The 18546-nt window shown below is 65.5% G+C and overlaps 5 protein-coding genes across 5 annotated transcripts; 3 read left to right on the top strand and 2 right to left on the bottom strand.

Moving 5' to 3' along the window:
• Window positions 1-620: 620 nt before the first annotated feature.
• BLOC1S1 (biogenesis of lysosomal organelles complex 1 subunit 1) lies at window positions 621-2725 on the top strand. Its single transcript, XM_061361823.1, has 4 exons — window positions 621-705; window positions 950-1022; window positions 2223-2355; window positions 2559-2725. Exons 1-4 carry the CDS (start codon window positions 645-647, stop codon window positions 2667-2669), a joined length of 378 nt encoding a protein of 125 aa, XP_061217807.1. The 5' UTR covers window positions 621-644; the 3' UTR covers window positions 2670-2725.
• A 778-nt stretch (window positions 2726-3503) lies between these two features.
• RDH5 (retinol dehydrogenase 5) lies at window positions 3504-5966 on the top strand. The gene is made up of 5 exons (XM_061361732.1): window positions 3504-3607; window positions 3991-4311; window positions 4732-4990; window positions 5060-5223; window positions 5662-5966. Exons 2-5 carry the CDS (start codon window positions 3999-4001, stop codon window positions 5883-5885), a joined length of 960 nt encoding a protein of 319 aa, XP_061217716.1. The 5' UTR covers window positions 3504-3607; window positions 3991-3998; the 3' UTR covers window positions 5886-5966.
• Window positions 5967-6020: 54 nt separating this feature from the next.
• On the bottom strand, window positions 6021-8538 carry CD63 (CD63 molecule). Its single transcript, XM_061361733.1, has 7 exons — window positions 8373-8538; window positions 7230-7418; window positions 6899-6973; window positions 6708-6803; window positions 6480-6623; window positions 6321-6404; window positions 6021-6198 (listed from the first exon to the last, which is right to left on the bottom strand). The coding sequence occupies exons 1-7, from the start codon at window positions 8436-8438 to the stop codon at window positions 6133-6135; spliced, it is 720 nt and encodes a 239-aa protein (XP_061217717.1). The 5' UTR covers window positions 8439-8538; the 3' UTR covers window positions 6021-6132.
• Window positions 8539-8833: 295 nt separating this feature from the next.
• Window positions 8834-10606, bottom strand: INPP1 (inositol polyphosphate-1-phosphatase). The gene is made up of 4 exons (XM_061361730.1): window positions 10330-10606; window positions 10155-10215; window positions 9876-10076; window positions 8834-9803 (listed from the first exon to the last, which is right to left on the bottom strand). Exons 1-4 carry the CDS (start codon window positions 10531-10533, stop codon window positions 9061-9063), a joined length of 1209 nt encoding a protein of 402 aa, XP_061217714.1. The 5' UTR covers window positions 10534-10606; the 3' UTR covers window positions 8834-9060.
• A 1374-nt stretch (window positions 10607-11980) lies between these two features.
• GDF11 (growth differentiation factor 11) lies at window positions 11981-17068 on the top strand. The gene is made up of 3 exons (XM_061361731.1): window positions 11981-12722; window positions 15428-15801; window positions 16109-17068. The coding sequence occupies exons 1-3, from the start codon at window positions 12362-12364 to the stop codon at window positions 16487-16489; spliced, it is 1116 nt and encodes a 371-aa protein (XP_061217715.1). The 5' UTR covers window positions 11981-12361; the 3' UTR covers window positions 16490-17068.
• Window positions 17069-18546: the final 1478 nt, after the last annotated feature.

Raw genomic sequence — 18546 nt, 5'->3', positions numbered from 1 at the left:
TGGCTCAAGCTCCCGGATCCCCCCCCCCCCATTGGGACAAGAAGCTGAATCCATAGGAAGAATCCAGCATATTCCCTCCACTCCCTGCCAAGGGGATGAGGAGGTCTTCCTCCTCCTCCTGCTGCTGCAGCATCCTGAGGCTGGTGAGCTCTGACATCCTGGAATGCTGCCAGCTCTCCTTCGGGAACGCCGCAGCCCCGTTCCACTGCCAGGAGCCTCATCCCATTAGCTGCTGGCACACAAATCCCAGTTCCTGGCATTAGGCTGCATTGTCCGTGTGGGTATTCCAGAGTAGTGCCAGCAGCTCTGGCTGGGAAGGAAAGTGGGATTATCTGAGGCCCCTATAGAGCCGTGTATACCCCCACAGACCCCCTATAGAGCCCTGTATCGCCCCCATAGACACCTATGGACCCCTGTATTCTCCCCTACAGACAGCTATAGTCCCCCATATTCCCCCATAGGCCCCTATAAAGCCCTATATCCCCCCATAGACCCCTATAAAGCCCTATACCCCGCCCCCAGGCAACTATAGAGCCCCATAGGTCTCACACCCGCCTCCACCAGCCATCGAGGCCCCTCAGGGGCGGGGCGGCGCGGATCACGTGCCGGTGACGAGGAGGCCACAGTCACGTGTCTCCGCCGCCATGCTGTCCCGGCTGCTGAAGGAGCATCAGTCCCGGCAGAGCGAGCGGCGCGAGCTGCAGGGTGAGCCCGCCCCGTCCCCATGGCAACCGCGGGGCGGGGAGCTTCTGATTGGCAGCTGCGGCTGCCGCTCAGCGCGGAGGGGACACGCCATTGGCTGGCGGGGCTGTCCGTCAGGGCGGGGGGGAGAGGAGGGAGACCCGCGGCTGGGATATTGGGGGGAGAAGGAGGGCGAATCCGCAAGGTGTGATGTCACCGTCCGCCAAGGTGACGGTGACGTCACGCCGCCCCTGTGACATCACGGCAGAGCGGAGGCGCAGGGAGGCGATCACGGCCGCCACTCGGCTCACAGAGGCGCTGGTGGATCACCTCAATGTGGGGTGAGCAACGGGACCCCCATAGGGACACCCCCATAGGGATCACCTCAATGTGGGGTGAGCAACGGGACCCCCATAGGGACACCCCCATAGGGATCACCTCAATGTGGGGTAGAACGGGACCCCCATAGGGACACCCCCATAGGGATCACCTCAATGTGGGGTGAGCAACGGGACCCCCATAGGGACACCCCCATAGGGATCACCTCAATGTGGGGTGAGCAACGGGACCCCCATAGGGACACCCCCATAGGGATCACCTCAACGTGGGGTGAGCAACGGGACCCCCATAGGGACACCCCCATAGGGATCACCTCAACGTGGGGTGAGCAACGGGACCCCCATAGGGACACCCCCATAGGGATCACCTCAACGTGGGGTGAGCAACGGGACCCCCATAGGGACACCCCATAGGGATCACCTCAACGTGGGGTGAGCAACGGGACCCCCATAGGGACACCCCCATAGGGATCACCTCAATGTGGGGTGAGCAACGGGACCCCCATAGGGACACCCCCATAGGGATCACCTCAATGTGGGGTGAGCAACGGGACCCCCATAGGGACACCCCCATAGGGATCACCTCAATGTGGGGTGAGCAACGGGACCCCCATAGGGACACCTCCATAGGGATCACCTCAATGTGGGGTGATCAACGGGACCCCCGTAGGGACACCCCCATAGGGATCACCTCAACGTGGGGTGAGCAACGGGACCCCCGTAGGGACACCCCCATAGGGATCACCTCAATGTGGGGTGAGCAACGGGACCCCCATAGGGACACCTCCATAGGGATCACCTCAACGTGGGGTGAGCAACGGGACCCCCATAGGGACACCCCCATAGGGATCACCTCAATGTGGGGTGATCAACGGGACCCCCTGAACCTCCTTGGCAGCCCCCGACCCTTATCCCCCCATGTGGATTCCTCCTGAGTCCCCCAGACCCTTTTTCCCTTTTGAAACAGGGAGCCCCCCAACACTGGTGCCCCCCAGCACTGGTGCCCCTTCAGCCTTCCCAAACCTCCTCCCCAGGGACTCCCCCCTAAAACCTGCATCCGTTGATCCCTGCATCCCTATAATACCCCACATCTGGGGCAGAGACCCCCCCAAAACCCAGCCTGGGTACCCCCAAAGCCTCTTCCCACCCAAAGCCTCTCCTCGTGCCCGCTCACGCCATGTCCCCTTTGTGTTCCCCCCGAAGCGTGGCGCAGGCCTATGTGAACCAGCGGAAGCTGGACCACGAGGTGAAGACGCTGCAGGTCCAGGCAGCGCAGTTTGCCAAGCAGACCGGGCAATGGATCACCATGGTGGAGAACTTCAACCAGGCCCTCAAGGTGGGGGCCCCGACCCCCCCCCGCTGCCATAGGGGAGGGGGGCGTCACCCCATACCCGGGGAGCTGGGATTCCCTTTGGGGTACACAGGGGGATGCAGCATCCCCAGTGTCACCGTGTGCTGGGGGGGGGTCCCAACATCAATGGTTGATGGAGGACGGGGTGTTCCCAGACCGCATTGACTTTCCTCCCCCTCATCCCACAGGAGATCGGTGATGTGGAGAACTGGGCGCGCAGCATCGAGATGGACATGAGGACCATTGCCACCGCGCTGGAGTACGTGTACAAGGGACAGCTCCAGCCACCCTGCTCCTGACCCCCCCGGGTCCCGGCCCCCCCCCCGGCACCGCAATAAAGGCTGCTTGTGCCATGGCCCCCTCCTAAGCCTCCTCATCCTCTTTAGCACTAAGCCCTGAGGCCCCTTTTGCTCCAGGACAAAGGGCTCCTTTGGGCCTGAGGCTCTAATCCCCCCCCTCCCCCCCGCGAGCTCGGCCCCACTCCCCCACCTTGGGGGGCTGCAGAGGGCACCTGGGGGGATCTGTGTGTCTGGGGGGGGGCTGCCTTCACCACCTCCCCCCAGCTCCACTCATAATGAGAGACCCCAGCATGGTGGGGGGTGTCCCAGTGCCCCCCATGCATCCCGTTACACCCTCCGGAGCTGCACCCACCCCGAGGGGGGGGACTTTGGCTGCAGCATCAGGGGAGGAGCAGCCGTGGCCCCCCCCCCCGGTCACACAAACCAGAGCCACTGCCGCAGCTGCAGGTGCTGCCCCATTGAAGGTAGGGGGAATATAGGGGGTGGGCTCCTCCCTGCACCCCAACCCAGCCTGGGGGGCCTGTGGGGCTGCCCCGTAGCTGCTAGTGCCCTGCCGGGGCAGGGGCAGCTGCCTGTCCCCTCCTGCACCTGGCTTTGGGGTCCCTTCACCAGAGCCCCCAACAGCACCCACTGCTGGGAGCAATGGGGGGGTCATGACCCCCACTAAGACCCCCCAAAAGAGGCTCCTGGAGGGGGACACAGCCCCCCAAAAGCTATCTTGATTGGGGGGGTTACGTGGTTTGGGGGGTCCCAAGTGCCAGGGTGATGGTCACCTTCCAGTGCAGGGCAGGGGGGAACGGAGTTAAATGGGGGCGGGGGGAGCAGCAGGGACCCCCCCCCGCTTCCTCCCCCGAGTGTCACTGCTGGGTCCCGGCCAGGTGCTGACACCACATCCGGCTGATCCCATCCAGACACTGGGAGCCCGGAGCCAGAGTGAGGTGGGTGGGAGAAGCTTCCTCAGCCCCCCCTTTCCCCACCCTCCCTGTGTGCGTGTGTGGGTCTGACCCACCTAGTGTGGGGCAGGGCAGTGACCTTGAGGTGCCCACCATGGCTTTATGGGTGATGAGCTTGAAGGTGGGGTGCAGAGGGTGACCATGGGGTGGCGTCTCCACTGTTGAGGCTCCAATCCCACTGTCCCCCCCTGCCTCACAGCCCCCCTAATGTGGCTACTGATGGTGATGGAACGGGGCATGTGTCATTATGGGTGATGACCCCCATAGTGTGGGGCAGGGCAGTGACCTTGAGGTGCCCACTGTGGCTTATGGGCAATGGGGTGACAGAGGCGGGGGGGCTCCAGTCCCACTGCCCCCCTGCCCCACAGCCCCTAGGATGTGGCTGGCGGTGGCACTGGCGGTGCTGTGCTGGGCGCTGCTGTGGCTGCTGCGGGACCGGCAGACGCTGCCGTCGGTGCAGGACAAGTTCGTGCTGGTGACGGGCTGCGACAGCGGCTTCGGGCGGCTGCTGGCGCGGCGCCTGGCGCGGCGCGGGTACCGCGTGCTCGCTGCCTGCCTCACCCCCGCTGGCGCCGAGGCCCTGCCCCGCGGCTGCCCCGGGCACCTCCGCACCACCCTGCTCGACCTCACCCGGGCCGACAGCATCCGCCGCGCCGTGGAGTGGGTGAGCGATGAGGTGGGCGACAGAGGTGAGTGGGGAGAGGGTCTGTGGGGTGGGACGGGGTCTGTGGGGCAGGATCGGAGCCAGGGAGGTCAGTGAGGTATGGGATGAAGTCCATCAGTAGGGAGCAGGATGGGTGGTCTCAGGAGAGGTGGGTGCTGTAGGACAAGAGGATGGGACCCACCAAGGGATGATATAGATCAAGACAAATAGCTCCATAAGGGGGCAGGACTGGGGGTCCCCAGGATTCAGAGTCCCTGATGAGGTGTTGTAGGGCAGAGCAGGGGGATCCCTGTAGGGCAGAGGATAAGGGTTAGCTCAAGAAGGGCCATGGAGCAAGATGGTCCCGACCGACGGTGCTGTGGGATGTGGGGGGTCCAGGGCAGGATGGACGAGTGGGGGAACACACCAGGGCCAGGACCACCCCCCCATGGCATATCCCTTCCAGGTCTCTTTGGGCTGGTGAACAACGCCGGAGTGGCCAATCCCATCGGCCCCACGGAGTGGATGGTGCTGGAGGACTATCGCCAAGTCATGGAAGTCAACACCTTCGGAACCATCGAGGTGACGCTGCTGCTGCTGCCGCTGCTGAAGCGGGCGCGGGGCCGCGTGGTCAACACCTCCAGTGTCCTGGGCCGCCTCGCGGCAAACGGCGGTGGCTACTGCGTGTCCAAGTACTGCATTGAGGCCTTCAGCGACAGCCTGCGGTGGGTGCTGGAGCCCCCATCAGCAGCAGCATCCCCAGCCCCATGGCGCTGACCCCCTGCATCCTGCAGGCGTGACATGTACCACTTCGGGGTCAAGGTGAGCATCGTGGAGCCCGGGTTCTTCAAGACGGCAGTGACGGACCTGGAGAGCATCGAGGGGTCCCTGCGGCAGCTCTGGGAGCGGCTGGCACCTGAGACGCGCCTCAGCTATGGGGAGGACTATTTCCGGCAGTGTGAGTGGGGCAGATGCATCCCCCGAGGCCCTCAGAGGGGAGGGTTTGAGTTGAAAGAACCTTAAAGCTCCTCCAGTTCCACTAGAGTGGGTTGCTCCAGCCTGGCCTTGACCACCACCAGGGATGGGGCATCCAAACCTTCTCTGTTCAACCCATTCCATGTCCCACCATCCTCATGGTGAAGAGCTTCTGCCCAAGATCTCAGCTCAGTCTCCCCTCTGGCAGGTTAAAGCCATTCCTCTTGTCCTGTCCCTACAGGCCCTGCTCCAGGTTTCCTGTAGCCCCTTAGGCACTGGAGCTGCTCTAAGGTCTCCCCTTCAGGAGCCTTCCCTTCTCCAGGCTGAGCCAGCCCAGCTCTCTCAGCCTGGTTCCAGGCAGAATGGCTCCAGCCCTCACAGCACTGCCATGCCTGAGCCCCCCATTCCCTTTCCCCCCCAGACCTCAAGGTGCAGCGCTTCATCATGAACCTCATCTGTGACGCGGACCTGGCCAAGGTGACGTGGTGCATGGAGCATGCACTGAGCGCCCGCTACCCACGCACCCGCTACAGCGCAGGCTGGGACGCCAAGCTGCTCTGGCTCCCTGCCTCCTACCTACCCGCCTGCATTGTGGACCTGGTCCTGGCCACCATCCTGCCCAAGCCTGCCCATCGTGTCCGCTGATCCCCCTGGACCAAGCTGTGCTCCCCCCACAAGTGCTGCCAATAAAAACACCCCCCCGGTGCCAGGTCAACCATGGCGCACCCCTGCGTGCTCAATGATCCGCCTGCATCCCTCCCCAGTGCTGGGACATAGGGATCTATGGAAGCTTTTATTCCCAACCCCAGGCTATGGCAGGGTTTTGGCACGTTGGGTCCTGCAGAGCCCCCACAGCTTTCCCAGTGTGGGGCAGTGGGAGCTGGGGGGGGGGCTACATGACCTCGTAGCCGCTGCGGATGCCCTTCATGAGACAGCAGGCGAAGACAATGCCCAGGATCTAGATACAGAGAGGAGAAGGGGGTGAAGTCCACCCTGCTCAGCCCCATACACCGGGCTGGGGGGAGAGCCAGCCCCGCACATGGGGATGGAAGAGGGGGGGGGTTCAGCTCCATATCCCACTTCAAAGAAGGCGATTCCCAGTGCCACAGCAGCCACAATGAGGATGTTCTTCTTCATCCAGGCTTCGATGCTCTGGAGGCAGCCCTGGGGGGGCACAGGGGGGCTCAGGGGGGGCTGTGGGGACCCCGGGTGGGTCACAGGGGGCTGGGGGTGTCTCACGTTCTCATAGACGGTGGCAGGGCTGGGGTGCATGTTGCACGTTGTGCTGTTGACGCGGCAGCAGGACTGAGGCACCGTGTTGTTCACCTGGAACCGCTCGATGCTGCTCCAGTCTGTGTAGTTGTTGGCTCCACAGCAAGAGAACTGCAGAGAGGGAGGGTCAGTGGGGTCCCCAATGGGTCAAGGGGGGGGGTTCCCATGTGTCCCCCCCTCCATCCCATCGCTCACATCCCTCTGGATCATATCCACCGCCTCCGTCAGGGCTTTGTCCTCCTCATACTTGTTCATTGCATCCCAGAGCCTGTCCTTCAGCACCGAGCGCACCTGGGGGGGGGGGGCACAGAAGGGCTGGGTGGGTGAGAGGGGTCCCAGCACCCCTGGATGGGGCCGTTCCCTCCTCCCCTCCTGCTCGTCCCCACCTTGTCCTTGAAGACGTATCCGGCGATGGCAGCGGCGACCTCCACCAGGAAGATGATGCTGAGGAGGACGGCGAACTGTGGGGGGGGACAGGTTGGGGTGTCAGGGTGCAGCGGGGGGAGTCAGGGTGGGTATTAAAGTGGGGGGGGCAAGGTGCAGTGTGGGTGCTTGGAGGTCTCTGGGGGTGTCTGGAGAGCCTGGCACTCACTGTGGTGACCATGCAGTAACTCTCCTTGCAGGGTGCAGTGAGGGAGTCTTGGGGAGTGTTTGAGGGGTGTTTGGGCAGCTCTGGGGGGGGGGTTGCAGTGGTCTCAGGGGGGTCCAGGTGCTTACTGTGGTGACCATGCAGTAACTCTCCTTCCAGGCTCCACAGCAGCCGAAGAAGGAGATGAAGAAGATGATGACGCCGAGGACCAGGATGGCCACAGGGGTGCCGGCGGCTGAGGCCGAGCTCACCACCAGCACCTTATCCAAGGCCACCTGCACGTAGATCCCGATGGCCACGAGGGCGACGCCGCATACCTGGGGGGGGCAGAGCCGCTGGGGGGCAGCCGGGAGCCCCCCGATGACGGGGGGGGGGCACCTGCATCCTCCCTTTGACTGGGGGGTCACAGGGAGGGACCCCCTCTCCCTCCTATCCCAGCCACGCTCTGGGGGTGCAGGGGGTTACGGGGGGCCCGATCCTGCCCCACGGACGGACCCTCCCGGCGCTGGCTGCCGCGGAACGTCGGAAGTCCAGGATGAAGCGCAGCCTTCCGGCCACGGCGAGAGCTGCGGGGGGGGGGGGGAACCAACGCCAGCCCCCCCCCGGTGCTGGGGCGCCAGGGCAGGGTGTGGGGCCGTCACCCCGGCCTCTGTGCCCCCCCCGGCTCCTGTTTGCTCGCTGGGCCGGGCCCGGCTGCACAAACACTCCTGGGGGGAGCCGGGGGGGGGCTGGCGCCGGTGTCCCCGTCGCGGCCCCCCCGCCCGTGCTGGCGCGTGGCCCGAGGCCCTTGAGGGGTGACTCAGCCCCACAGGACCGGGGTGGGGACCGGGACGAGGCCCTCCCCGCCAGGAAAGGGCCGGTTTGTGCCCCCGCTCCCCGCTTCGGCCGTTGGCGCCTCCTTCCTCACCCCGACTTCCCCAAACCTCCCCCTGACCCCCCCCGCGGGAGCCCCGCAGAGACCGGGGGGTCCCGGTCACCCCCTGGGGGGGGCGTGTGTGTGTGCGTGTGCCCCCCCCGGCCTTGGGGTCCCTGGTACCGCCGGTACCGGCCGCGTTACTCCTGGAACCTCCTGATGGCGGCGGGGGGCACCGGCAGGGCCCGGTGCGGGCAGGACCCCCCCTCCCAGCCCGGGGTGCCTGACTCCCAGCGAGAGGGGCCGCGGCCTGACGGGAGACTGGGGCGGGTCCCGAGTCCTCCTCCCCCGGTTCCCTCCCGGTTCTCTCCGGTTCCCCGCCCGGCTTCCCCCCCCCCCACCCCGGCCCCGCACTCACCCAGAAGATGAAGTTGAACACGAAAACCAGGAACTTCACGCATTTCATCCCCCCCTCGACCGCCATGGCCCGTCCTGCGGGAGCCGCCGCTCAGCCCCAGTACCGCTCCCGTCCCTGTCCCTGTCCCCGCTCCCGCTCCTGTCCCCTCCTCTGCTTATGCTCCCGCTCCCGTCCCCGGGCGCTCACCGGCACTCCTGCTCCACCGCCCGCTCCGCGATCATGTGACGGGACCGGGGCGAGTCCTCGGGCAGCACCGGCACCGCCCCGGGCCCGCCCGGCCCCCCCCGCGGGTCCCCCCCCCCCCCCCCCCGGTAGCACAGACACCGGGTGCGGGGGACGCTTTAATGGGGGGGCTTGGGAGTACGGAGGAGCATCACAGAGCTCCCATCGCAAAGACACTGCAGCTGGGACCCCATAACCGCACCCCACAACAGCATCCTGGACACCCCACAACAGCATCCTGCCACCCTTGGTCCACCCCCTGGAAACGCCAAAGCCTGCACCCAGAGGTCCCTGACACCCCATAAGCTGCACCCTGAGGGACCAGACACCTCATACACTGCACTCAGAGGTCCCTGACGTCCTATACTCTATGACCTGACGACCCAGTGACCCACCACCCTTGGTCCCAGACACCCTGTACCCTGGTCCTGCCACCCTGTGACCCACACCCCTGGCCCCCATGCTTTCAGAGCCCCAGCACGGTGTCCAGCGTGGCCAGCACGGCCTCAAGGTGCTGGGGGTCCACGTAGGCCACAAGGCCGCCGCAGTTTGCCCAGCGCTCAGCCCCATCTGCCCCGTCTATGGGGCGGTTGTAAACCAGCTCGGGGGGGGTCCCGATGCCCCCTGCTCGCCGCGCCTGCAAGGCCCCTGCCAAGGCCACGATCCCCCCGCCCAGGGCACGCAGGATGGCGTGAGGAGCGCAGGCGTCCCAGGCAAAGGTGCTGCCCTCCGAGAGCACGTAGACGTCCGCCAGCCCGAGGATGACGCAGAGCAGCTTGTACCCGGCACCGGCAGCGAAGAGCAGGCGCCCGCCGCAGAGAGGCTTCAGCGCCGCCCGCACTGCTGGCGCCTCAGCGCGGCTCAGCACCACGCGTGGCACCAGCGACGGTCCTGGGGGGCTCAGTGAGCTCAGCCGCGTGTCCCCATAAGCGACGCCCCAGTGGTACCGGCCCTGCCACCTGTGGGGACGGGGACCCTCAGTGCAGGCACCAGTGGGGTCCCGCTCACCCCAGTGCTGCCCCTGGTGCCGGTACCTGTGCGTCTCGGAGTGCCGCTGGAAGAAGGGCTCGTTGATGACGCCCAGCACGGGGCAGCCCGTGTGCCGGTTGTAGGCGCCGATGAGCACCAGTGCTGAGCACAGCCCAGCCGGAGCAATGCCATCGACGGGGCTCACATCCTCGCTCCCACGGATGTACTCGTTGGTGGAGTCTGTGGGTGAAGCCGGAGCTCAGCCATGGGGATGGGGGGATCCTGACCCAGCCTGTGCCAGAACCCCCTCACCGATGGGGTCTATCCAGATGGCCAGGTCCTGAGGGGGGATGCTCAGCTCCACGCCAGCCAACGCCGCATCTGCCAGTGCCACGTCCCGGTGCACAGCGTCCGACAGCAGCTCCGCGGCCTCGTGCTCAGGCCCCAGCACCGCCAGCAGCAGCGCTGCCGTGTCCCTCGGCGTGGCGCACACCCGCACCGTCACCATCTCCCCTGTGGTGCCCTGGCTTCAGAACCAACCTCTGCAGTGGGGGTGCCCCCCCCCCAGCCCAGCTGCACCCCCAGACTCACCCTCAGGGCTCCTGAACTCGCTGGACTCTTCGCCGTGGATGTGGCCCTGCAGCTCTGGGAACTGGGGATGGGGTGGCTCAGCTGCAGCGCACGGGGAGCACTCACCTCATCCCACCCTGTCCCGCCTTATGCCATGCCATGCTACCCCATGCCATCCACCGCATCCCATCCCTACCTCCCTCCCCAGGTCATGCTTGATGACCTCCTGGATGAGGACATCCGCCAGCGTCTTGAAGTCCTGCAGAAACCTCCGGTTCCGGTCGGGTCCTGTCTTCTCGGCCACCAGGAGCTGGAAGAGCGGCTGCTCCCGCCGGCACAGCCGGGCGATATCCGCAGCCTTCTCTGAGGCACTCACCAGGGCCTGGAGCAGCCCAGCCATGGCCAGGGCTGGGGGACACGGGCCTGAGGGGACGTGGCACTGCGGTGACGTGGCCTCCCACCTCCTGCCTGGCCCCACCACCCAGCCCAGTGGTTCTGGGGTTTGGGCAGGGTGAGGACCTGGCTACAGTGATCCCACCCAATGCCAGAGGCCACAGCTTGGACGTGGGGATGTGGATGTGGGGATGTAGGGACGTGTGATGTGAGGATGGGGTCATGGGTCCATGGGAACATGGGGACATGGATGGAGGGACGTGAGACTGTGGGGACATGAGGAAACAGGGACATGGGGATGTGGATGCGGACACGTGGAGACATGGGAATGGGGACAGGGGTACAAGGATGTGGGGCTGGCCACAAGACACAGCAGGGCAGGGGGGCAGGTCCCCACTGCCCCCAGAGCGTTGAGGGGTGATGGGGCCAACCCCCCACAGCGAGACCTATCCTGGCACCCCCCCGGATCTCCCTTGTTCCCCCCACTCCGGGGCGCCCATGTGCCCCCCCCCCACCCCCCGGGACACCCTTCCCTGCTCCCCCCACCTGCGATGCCCCCGGGAGGGTCCCCAGCCCACTCCGGCTCCCCCCCCCCGCCCCGCCTTTGCCGTTACCGGGGTCAGTGCCTCTCGAAGCTCCTGGGGGGCGGCCGCTGGGGCGGGGCCGGCCGGGCCGCGTCACGGCGCCGCTTTAACCCCCTCGGTACCGGGCGGCGTGGGTAAAACCGCCAGCGGGGCTGGGGGGGCGCACCCGCTGCTGTCAGTGCTCCCCGCGCCGCCACCCGCTTCCGCTTGTAGCTTTGTAGCTTCCGCCGCCGCGGGACCGGTGACACCGAGATTCGGTGATGCCTCGGGGAGCGGCCCCAGCGGGAACGGTTGGGGGTCACCCCCCATAACAAACACTTCCCTCCCACCTCATCCCGCCTCCTACGGGAACCCTAACCCCCCCCCCCGGGGTACCGGTGCGGGTTGTGCCTCCCAGCGCCACACGGTGGCGTCCTCGCCCCGCTTCGGTATTACCGGCTGCGCTGTGTCGCCCCCTGGCGGGATGCGCTTGACACCGCTCCGGTAGTGGGGAGTAGCTGGGGGGAGGATAATGGGATAACGGGATGGCTCCTTCGTCACCTTCACCCCACCGGTGCTGGTTTGGTATCGTAGAGGGGAGTCTCTGCACCGCTAGAAGGGCGAGTGACCGGTTGCAGCCCCGCTACCACGGGTTTGCCGAGCCTCCGGTTTGCCCTCTCCATGGTTCTGATGGGGAGCAGGGCAGCGGGGGGGACGGGATAACACACGTAGACACCCACCGGGATGCGTATCCCCGGTTTACTGGGGCGGCACCGGTGGGACCCAACTCTCGGCAAGTGCCGGGGTTCCCCCTCCCCGCCGCACTTGCCAGGAGTTGGGTCCCACCGGTGCCGCCCCCCGATACAAGGGAGGGATTTGACTCAGGGGGGGCATCTCTCCGACCCGGTGGCTGCGAGGCCGTTCCCGGTGCTCGGGGGGCCGGCGGCGGCTGGTGCCAAGCCCCTGCCCGAACCTCTTTTGTGCGGCCGCAGCCAATCATGGCCGGTGACGACACACTTCTCTTGGGGTATAAAACCCCGGGGCCGCCGTTACCGCCGCTTTTTTTTCCTTTCCCCCCCCCTCCCCTTTTTCCTTTCACCCCCCCCCCCGCTTCCCCGCCCCCCGGCACCGTTCCCGCCTTCCCCCCGTTCCGCCGCGCCCCCCCCTCCCCTCCCTGTTTTCTCCCTCCTCCCCCCGTTAAAAACGTTGCGGTGGAAGCGGAACGGGGGGGGGCCGGCCCCCGGTGGTGGTGGGGACGTTTTGCTTCCCGGTATGGCCCCGGTGGTGCTTTGCCTCTTGGCGGCGGCGGCGGCGGCGGTGGGAACGGGAGGGGGGGGCACTACTGGAACGGGGAGTGCTTCGGAGCCCTCCTGCCCGGTGTGCCTGTGGCGGAGGCACAGCAAAGAGCTGCGGCTGGAGAGCATCAAGTCTCAGATCCTGAGCAAGCTGCGGCTGAAGGAAGCGCCCAACATCACCCGGGAGGTGGTGAAGCAGCTGCTGCCCAAGGCCCCCCCGCTCCAGCAGCTCCTCGACCTCCACGACTTCCAGGGGGACTCGCTGCAGCACGACGAGTACCTGGAGGAGGACGAGTACCACGCCACCACCGAGACCGTCATCAGCATGGCCCAGGAAAGTCAGTGCCGCCTTTGTTCCGCCCCGCCGCCGCTCCAAACTTCGCCCGCGGGCACCCCAATCCCACCCCCGGTGTCCCCCTTCCCACTCCCGCTGTCCCCATCCCGCCCCTGGTCCCCCCCCATCCTACCCCCAGTGTCCTCCATCCCACCCCCGTGTTCCTCGGTGTCTCCCCTAAAGCCCCTTGCAGGTACCAGCCCTCTGGGACACCCCACCGGTTCCCCTCCGGCATCCCCCGGTACCCCCCCGACGGCCCCCGCTTTCCCTCTGTCACTCCCCCGCTACCCGGGATGGCTCTGTGCGAATCCCGGGACACGCACCAGGATACGGGGAGAGCCGGTGCCGGGCACTGGGAGCTGAGATGGGACTGGGAATGGCCAGTGGGTGCTGGGAACTTGTAACAGGGTTTGGAACCTGTCACTGGGTGCTGGGAGATGGTAGCAGGTGCTGGAACCTGGCACCGGCACTGCGACTCATCACTGGGTGCTGGGAACTGACACTAGGTACTGGGGCCTGGTACTGGCACCCGTCTGTAGGAGAACTGGGCACTATCACTGGTGATGGGTGTAAGGATCTGGCACTTGACACTGGCACTGTTCACTGGGTGCTGGGACCATGCTGGGTGCATGGGGTGGGTGACAGCGAGGTGACAGTGGGTGACAGCAGCAGGTGTCCCTGGGGGGATGCCATGGGGGATGCTCTGTGCATCCGTCCCTGCTTCCTCTGCCTGGCTCTTGCCTCAGTTTCCCTGATTCCACCTGCTCCGGCCGTGGGATGAGTCTGCAGAACCCCCGCGGCGGGGAGGTGGACACGGGGCCGGGGAAGGGGAGGGAGGCCGGGTGCGAAGGGCTGGCGGAAGGGAGGGAAGTGCGAGGCGCGGCCCCCCCCCCCCGTCCCAATTCCCTTCCCAGCCATTAATAGATTCGGGCGGCTTTGAAATTTTATTACCCATAAAATCTCGGCCCCGCCGGGGGGTTCCTGCCTCCCCCCCAGCCCATTTAACAGCCCGGGGACGGGGGGGGGGGGCAGACATAAAGAGTATGGGGCGGCTCCTGCCCCCAGCTCCTCTCCGGGGGTCCCGGCCCCGCCGCAGCCGGATGCACCGCAGAGTCTGGCTGCAGCCACCCCGTTATCATTATGATTTTTCCCGCCCCCCCCCCCTCCCCCAGGGCAATTTGTGGGTTTTATGGTTCCTGAGCAGGAGGAGGGAAAGGGCTTCACAGGCGGCAGAGCCATAAAGCTCTCGTGTTCCCCCCGGTAATCCCATCCCCCCCAACGCCCCCCACCCCCGGGGGTTTAATGGCAGAAGGGCCCCGAGGGGGGTTAATTGGGTCCTAAACCAATTTAGGGGCTACCCGTGACCCCACGACCCGTAATGAGGGGTCCTGGGGGGGTGCTGCTGGGGGGGCTCAAGGTCAGCGGGATGGGGGGACATGGGGACACCATGGCGCCGCTGATGGCACATAGCGGGACTGGACCTGGGGGGCGGCATCTCTCCAGGCCCCCACACTAGGCAAAGGGTTAATAGGACAAGGGTGGGAGCCCCAAACGTGGCCCATTGGGAACAAAGGGCTTGGGGGGGGGTCAGGAGCCACCCCCCTCCAGGTGTCCCAGGGACCTTTATCCTTTATTCGCCGTTGCCACAGTGACCGGATGAGTATCCTGGCAGTGCCAGGAGCAGCCGGCATGGCACAGACCTCCCCACACTCCCAGCAACCCCTAACCCCCCCTGTGCCCCCCGGGATGCTAGGATAAAGGCCAGGACACAGGTCACTGATGCCACTGGCGCCACCGGTACCTTGGTGCAGTGGTGAGGGGGTTCGGTGCCGACTCTAGCATCTCTTATCTGGAGAACCCCCCAAACCAACCCCCGCCATAGACACATCTACAGCCTCCAAAGCCACCGGGAGCACCAGGACACATTGTGGTGGTTGCTGGCCAGGCTGGGACAATGTCCCACTGGTGACTGGTGGCCAAGGGGCTGTGGCACAAACTGCCCCAGCTGGGAGCCGGGGGGAACCCAACATGGCTTTGGGGGTCCCCCGGGGATCAGGGGTTTAACATGGGGCTGTGGGGCAGCAAACTGTAGGGGGGTGTGTCTGCCGGGCCGCCACAGCGTGGCTGGGGGGCTCCCGGTGTCGTGACCCCCATGTGCCAGGGAGGCCCCGCTGCAGCAAATGGCCCCGCTGCAGCTGGGTGCTATTAAACCTGACCGGTGCGTGGCGGGGGGCGGAATTCCCAGCTCAATTTGACACAGATGTGTTTGTGGAGCAGGGAATGCCAGAGCAGCGGGGGGAGGGTGGGCGGGACCCCTGAGCCCTGTCCCTGTCCCTCTCCCACTGAGGTGTGGGGCTGCCCCATGGTAGGTGCATGGGGGCAACCGTGCGGTGCCGTGGACCAGCTGCAGCACCGTCACTGGAGCACCCCCATCCCGCTCAGCCCTCGTCCAAATGGGGGATCCAGAATCCCAGGTGACACGGGGTCAGGGGAAGCCAGGACCTTGCTGAGGATGAAGGGGAATGAGCCCCAGGGCAGCCTCTGGCTTGACCTTCACCTGCTAATGACTGAGGATGAGTTTATCCTGGGGAGGATGAGGAGGATGAGAATGATGAGGAGGATGAGGAGGATGAAGATGATGAGGGTAAAGAGGATGAGGATGATGAGGGGGGTCCCGGCGCTGCCCCTGATGCCTCCTTCCTCCCACAGCGGACCCCGTGGTGCAGATCGAGGGCAACCCCCATTGCTGCTTCTTCAACTTCAGCCCCAAGGTCATGTTCACGAAGGTGGTGAAGGCACAGCTGTGGGTGTACCTGCGGCCCGTGCAGCACACCTCCACCGTCTACCTGCAGATCCTCCGCCTGAAGCCTGTGACGGAGGAAGGCAGCCGCCACATCCGCATCCGCTCACTCAAGATCGACCTCAACTCCCGCCTCGGGCACTGGCAGAGCATCGACTTCAAGCATGTGCTGCAGAACTGGTTCAAGCAGCCGCAGAACAACTGGGGTATTGAAATCAACGCCTTCGACCCCAACGGGAACGACCTGGCTGTCACGTCACTGGGGCCTGGTGCCGAAGGGCTGGTACGTGCCTGATCTGGGGCTGGAGGGGCTCCCTGGGGAGCTGGAGGGTGATGGGGGCGGTCACAGTTGGTGACGCAGCTCTGTGGGGTTGGTCACAGCTTGTGGGGGCAGTCACAGCTCCATGGGGACAATGACAGCCTCCCGGGGCTGGCGACACCTCCATGAGGCCAATGAAAGCTCTGTGGGGACAGCAGCAGCTGCATGGGGCCCATGATGGCTCCAGCGGGCTGTGTGGGACCTGGGCAGAGGGAATGGTGGGACCATGGGGTGGTGGCTCAGTGGGTCTCATCCTTCCTCTCCCCCCCAGCACCCCTTCATGGAGCTGAGGGTGCTGGAGAACAACAAGCGCTCGCGCCGCAACCTGGGGCTGGATTGCGACGAGCACTCGACCGAGTCGCGCTGCTGCCGCTACCCCCTGACCGTGGACTTCGAGGCCTTCGGCTGGGACTGGATCATCGCGCCCAAGAGGTACAAAGCCAACTACTGCTCGGGGCAGTGCGAGTACATGTTCATGCAGAAGTACCCGCACACCCACCTCGTGCAACAGGCCAACCCGCGCGGCTCGGCCGGGCCCTGCTGCACCCCCACCAAGATGTCCCCCATCAACATGCTCTACTTCAATGACAAGCAGCAGATCATCTACGGCAAGATCCCGGGCATGGTAGTGGACCGATGTGGATGCTCTTAGAGCCGGTGCTGCTGCCCCGCACCCCCCCCCCCCGCCTCTGAACCGGCCTCTTTCCTGCCACTTTTGTGGGGGTGGGAGTTTTGGGGGGGTTTCTTTTTTGCTATTTTCTTTTCAAAATACAAAGAACAAGCGTTGAGGTTCCTTTGGATGTTGGGGCAAGAGGACAGAGACGCAGAGAGACGGAAACCCCGCGGAGAAACGCTGCAGCAACCCCATGATTCGACTTGCATTGTGCAATAACGCAACCAGACGGAGAAGGGAAGGGGCGGCGCGGAGCCCCGGCACGGCTTCACGGCGGTAGGGAGAGGAGGAAGCCACTGGATCCCACACCTCCGGAGCACCCGTGGGGATGGGGACGCCCCTGCCCACCCCAGGGCCACGGTGACAGCTGAGGACGGGAGAAGCCAGCAGCGGGACCCCCGGGATGGGCCCGTTGGGCTCTGGCGGCGGCTCCGGCGCGGGAGGGAACCGTCCCCTGCTTTAATTTATTTATTTATTAATCACCCTCCGGCCGGGCTCTGCTGGGGCATCTCCTGCCCCTCCTGACACCCCCACGGCCCTGCGTGGGGATGGCACCACCATCGGCACCAGCAGCACCACCGGGCATTGAGAAGAACAGAGCTGCCACTTGCCACAGGCACCGGCTCTGGTGCTGCTGGCGCTATGGCAATGCTTGTCCCTGTGCTGCGCCGGTACCCAGAGCTCTCGCAGCGTAGCTGGCGGAGCCAGAGCCTTGGGGGGGCTCCAGTTCGGGTGTCTCCCGTTGGGGGTCTCAGGTCTTGGCACAGCAGCAAGGGCTCTCTGGGCACCGCGGTGCCCTTGGCCCGGCCCCAGCACTTATCCTGAGGGTGCCAATGGCTCTGACCGGGACACACGTCTCCATCCCACGGCTGCTGTCAGGCCTGGCACGTCCGTACTCCACGTAGCACTTAGGGACAGTGCCGTGGCAGAGCCGGGGGCACTGGGAAGTGCAGCACTTGTCTCTGCCTCCACCAGGCCCAAAGCGCTCCTGAGGACACGGCGATGGCCCCATGGTGCCAAGCCCCAGCTGTGACCAAGCACTTAAGGGCTGATGCCACTGGCAATGCCGGCCTTGCCGTAGCGTTGCTGTGGCTCCGGCCTCAGCTCCCTGAATCTGTACGCGAGGGGATGGGAGTGGGAGAACTGGGAGCTGAGGGGTGGCCGGCAGGTTCCCCCCCATTGACACAGCGGTGGTGCTCCCTGTGGTGACACGCTGGGGACAAGGTGCTGGGTCCCCTCCATTGCCCCTCAGTGCTTCGGGGGCTGCATTCTCTGGTCCAGATCATGAGAGATCATCCAGCCCCAGCCGCGGCTTCTCTGCTTGGACACTGAAACCACACCGGACATGGCCAAGGAGGTGCTGGCAGCGAGAAGCACAGTCCTGCCATTGCCAGCAATGGAGACAGGCCCCAGTGCCCACCAGGAATGGAGCTACATGGCAGGGAAGAGCTGGAATCCGCTTGGAAGGGACTGGAAAGGGCACGGAGCTGCCTGGGCCGTGGGATCTTGCTCCTGAGTTGAGGGAGCCATGGCCTGGCCAAGATCCGGCTGGGGTTCAGTTGGATCAACCCACACCCTTCACCACAACCATCACCACCTGCTGGAGCCCAGGGGGACCCCAGCTATGGGCATCATGCCTGGGTGGCTCTGGCCACCGCAGCTATCCCCGGCCATGGATCACCCAACGCAGAGCCCAGGACCCAGAGCCCCGCAGGGCCCCGGAGGAAGGACGGGGCCAGACAGGGTACTGGGACCAGTCAACCCCGGGCACTGGCACCTCAGCCCCCCGGCACAGGCAGCACTGGGACCCTGCGCAGGGGTGGCTGGGTGACTGCTGCCCCTGCCCTGTCACTCCATGGTTATTATAATTGTTATTATGGTATGTTCTCCTTTCCCACCCTGGTCCCTTGTCGCCGGGTCTTGTCCTATGTTGGTCGCTCAGGGGAGGCCAGGATGTGGCCACTGGGACTCAAGGGGACACATGACCCAAAGGCCCCAGTGGCTGGGGGGGGTTTAACCAAACACAGCACTTGGAC

Source organism: Neopsephotus bourkii, unplaced genomic scaffold, assembly GCF_033783945.1.
Source record: "Neopsephotus bourkii isolate Nb327-2 ecotype Australia unplaced genomic scaffold, CSIRO-AGI_Nbou_v1 NB_1063, whole genome shotgun sequence".
NCBI classification, from domain to species: Eukaryota; Metazoa; Chordata; class Aves; order Psittaciformes; family Psittacidae; genus Neopsephotus; species Neopsephotus bourkii.
The sequence above is the reverse complement of the archived record's forward strand: the minus strand, read 5'-3'. Positions and strand labels throughout refer to the sequence as shown.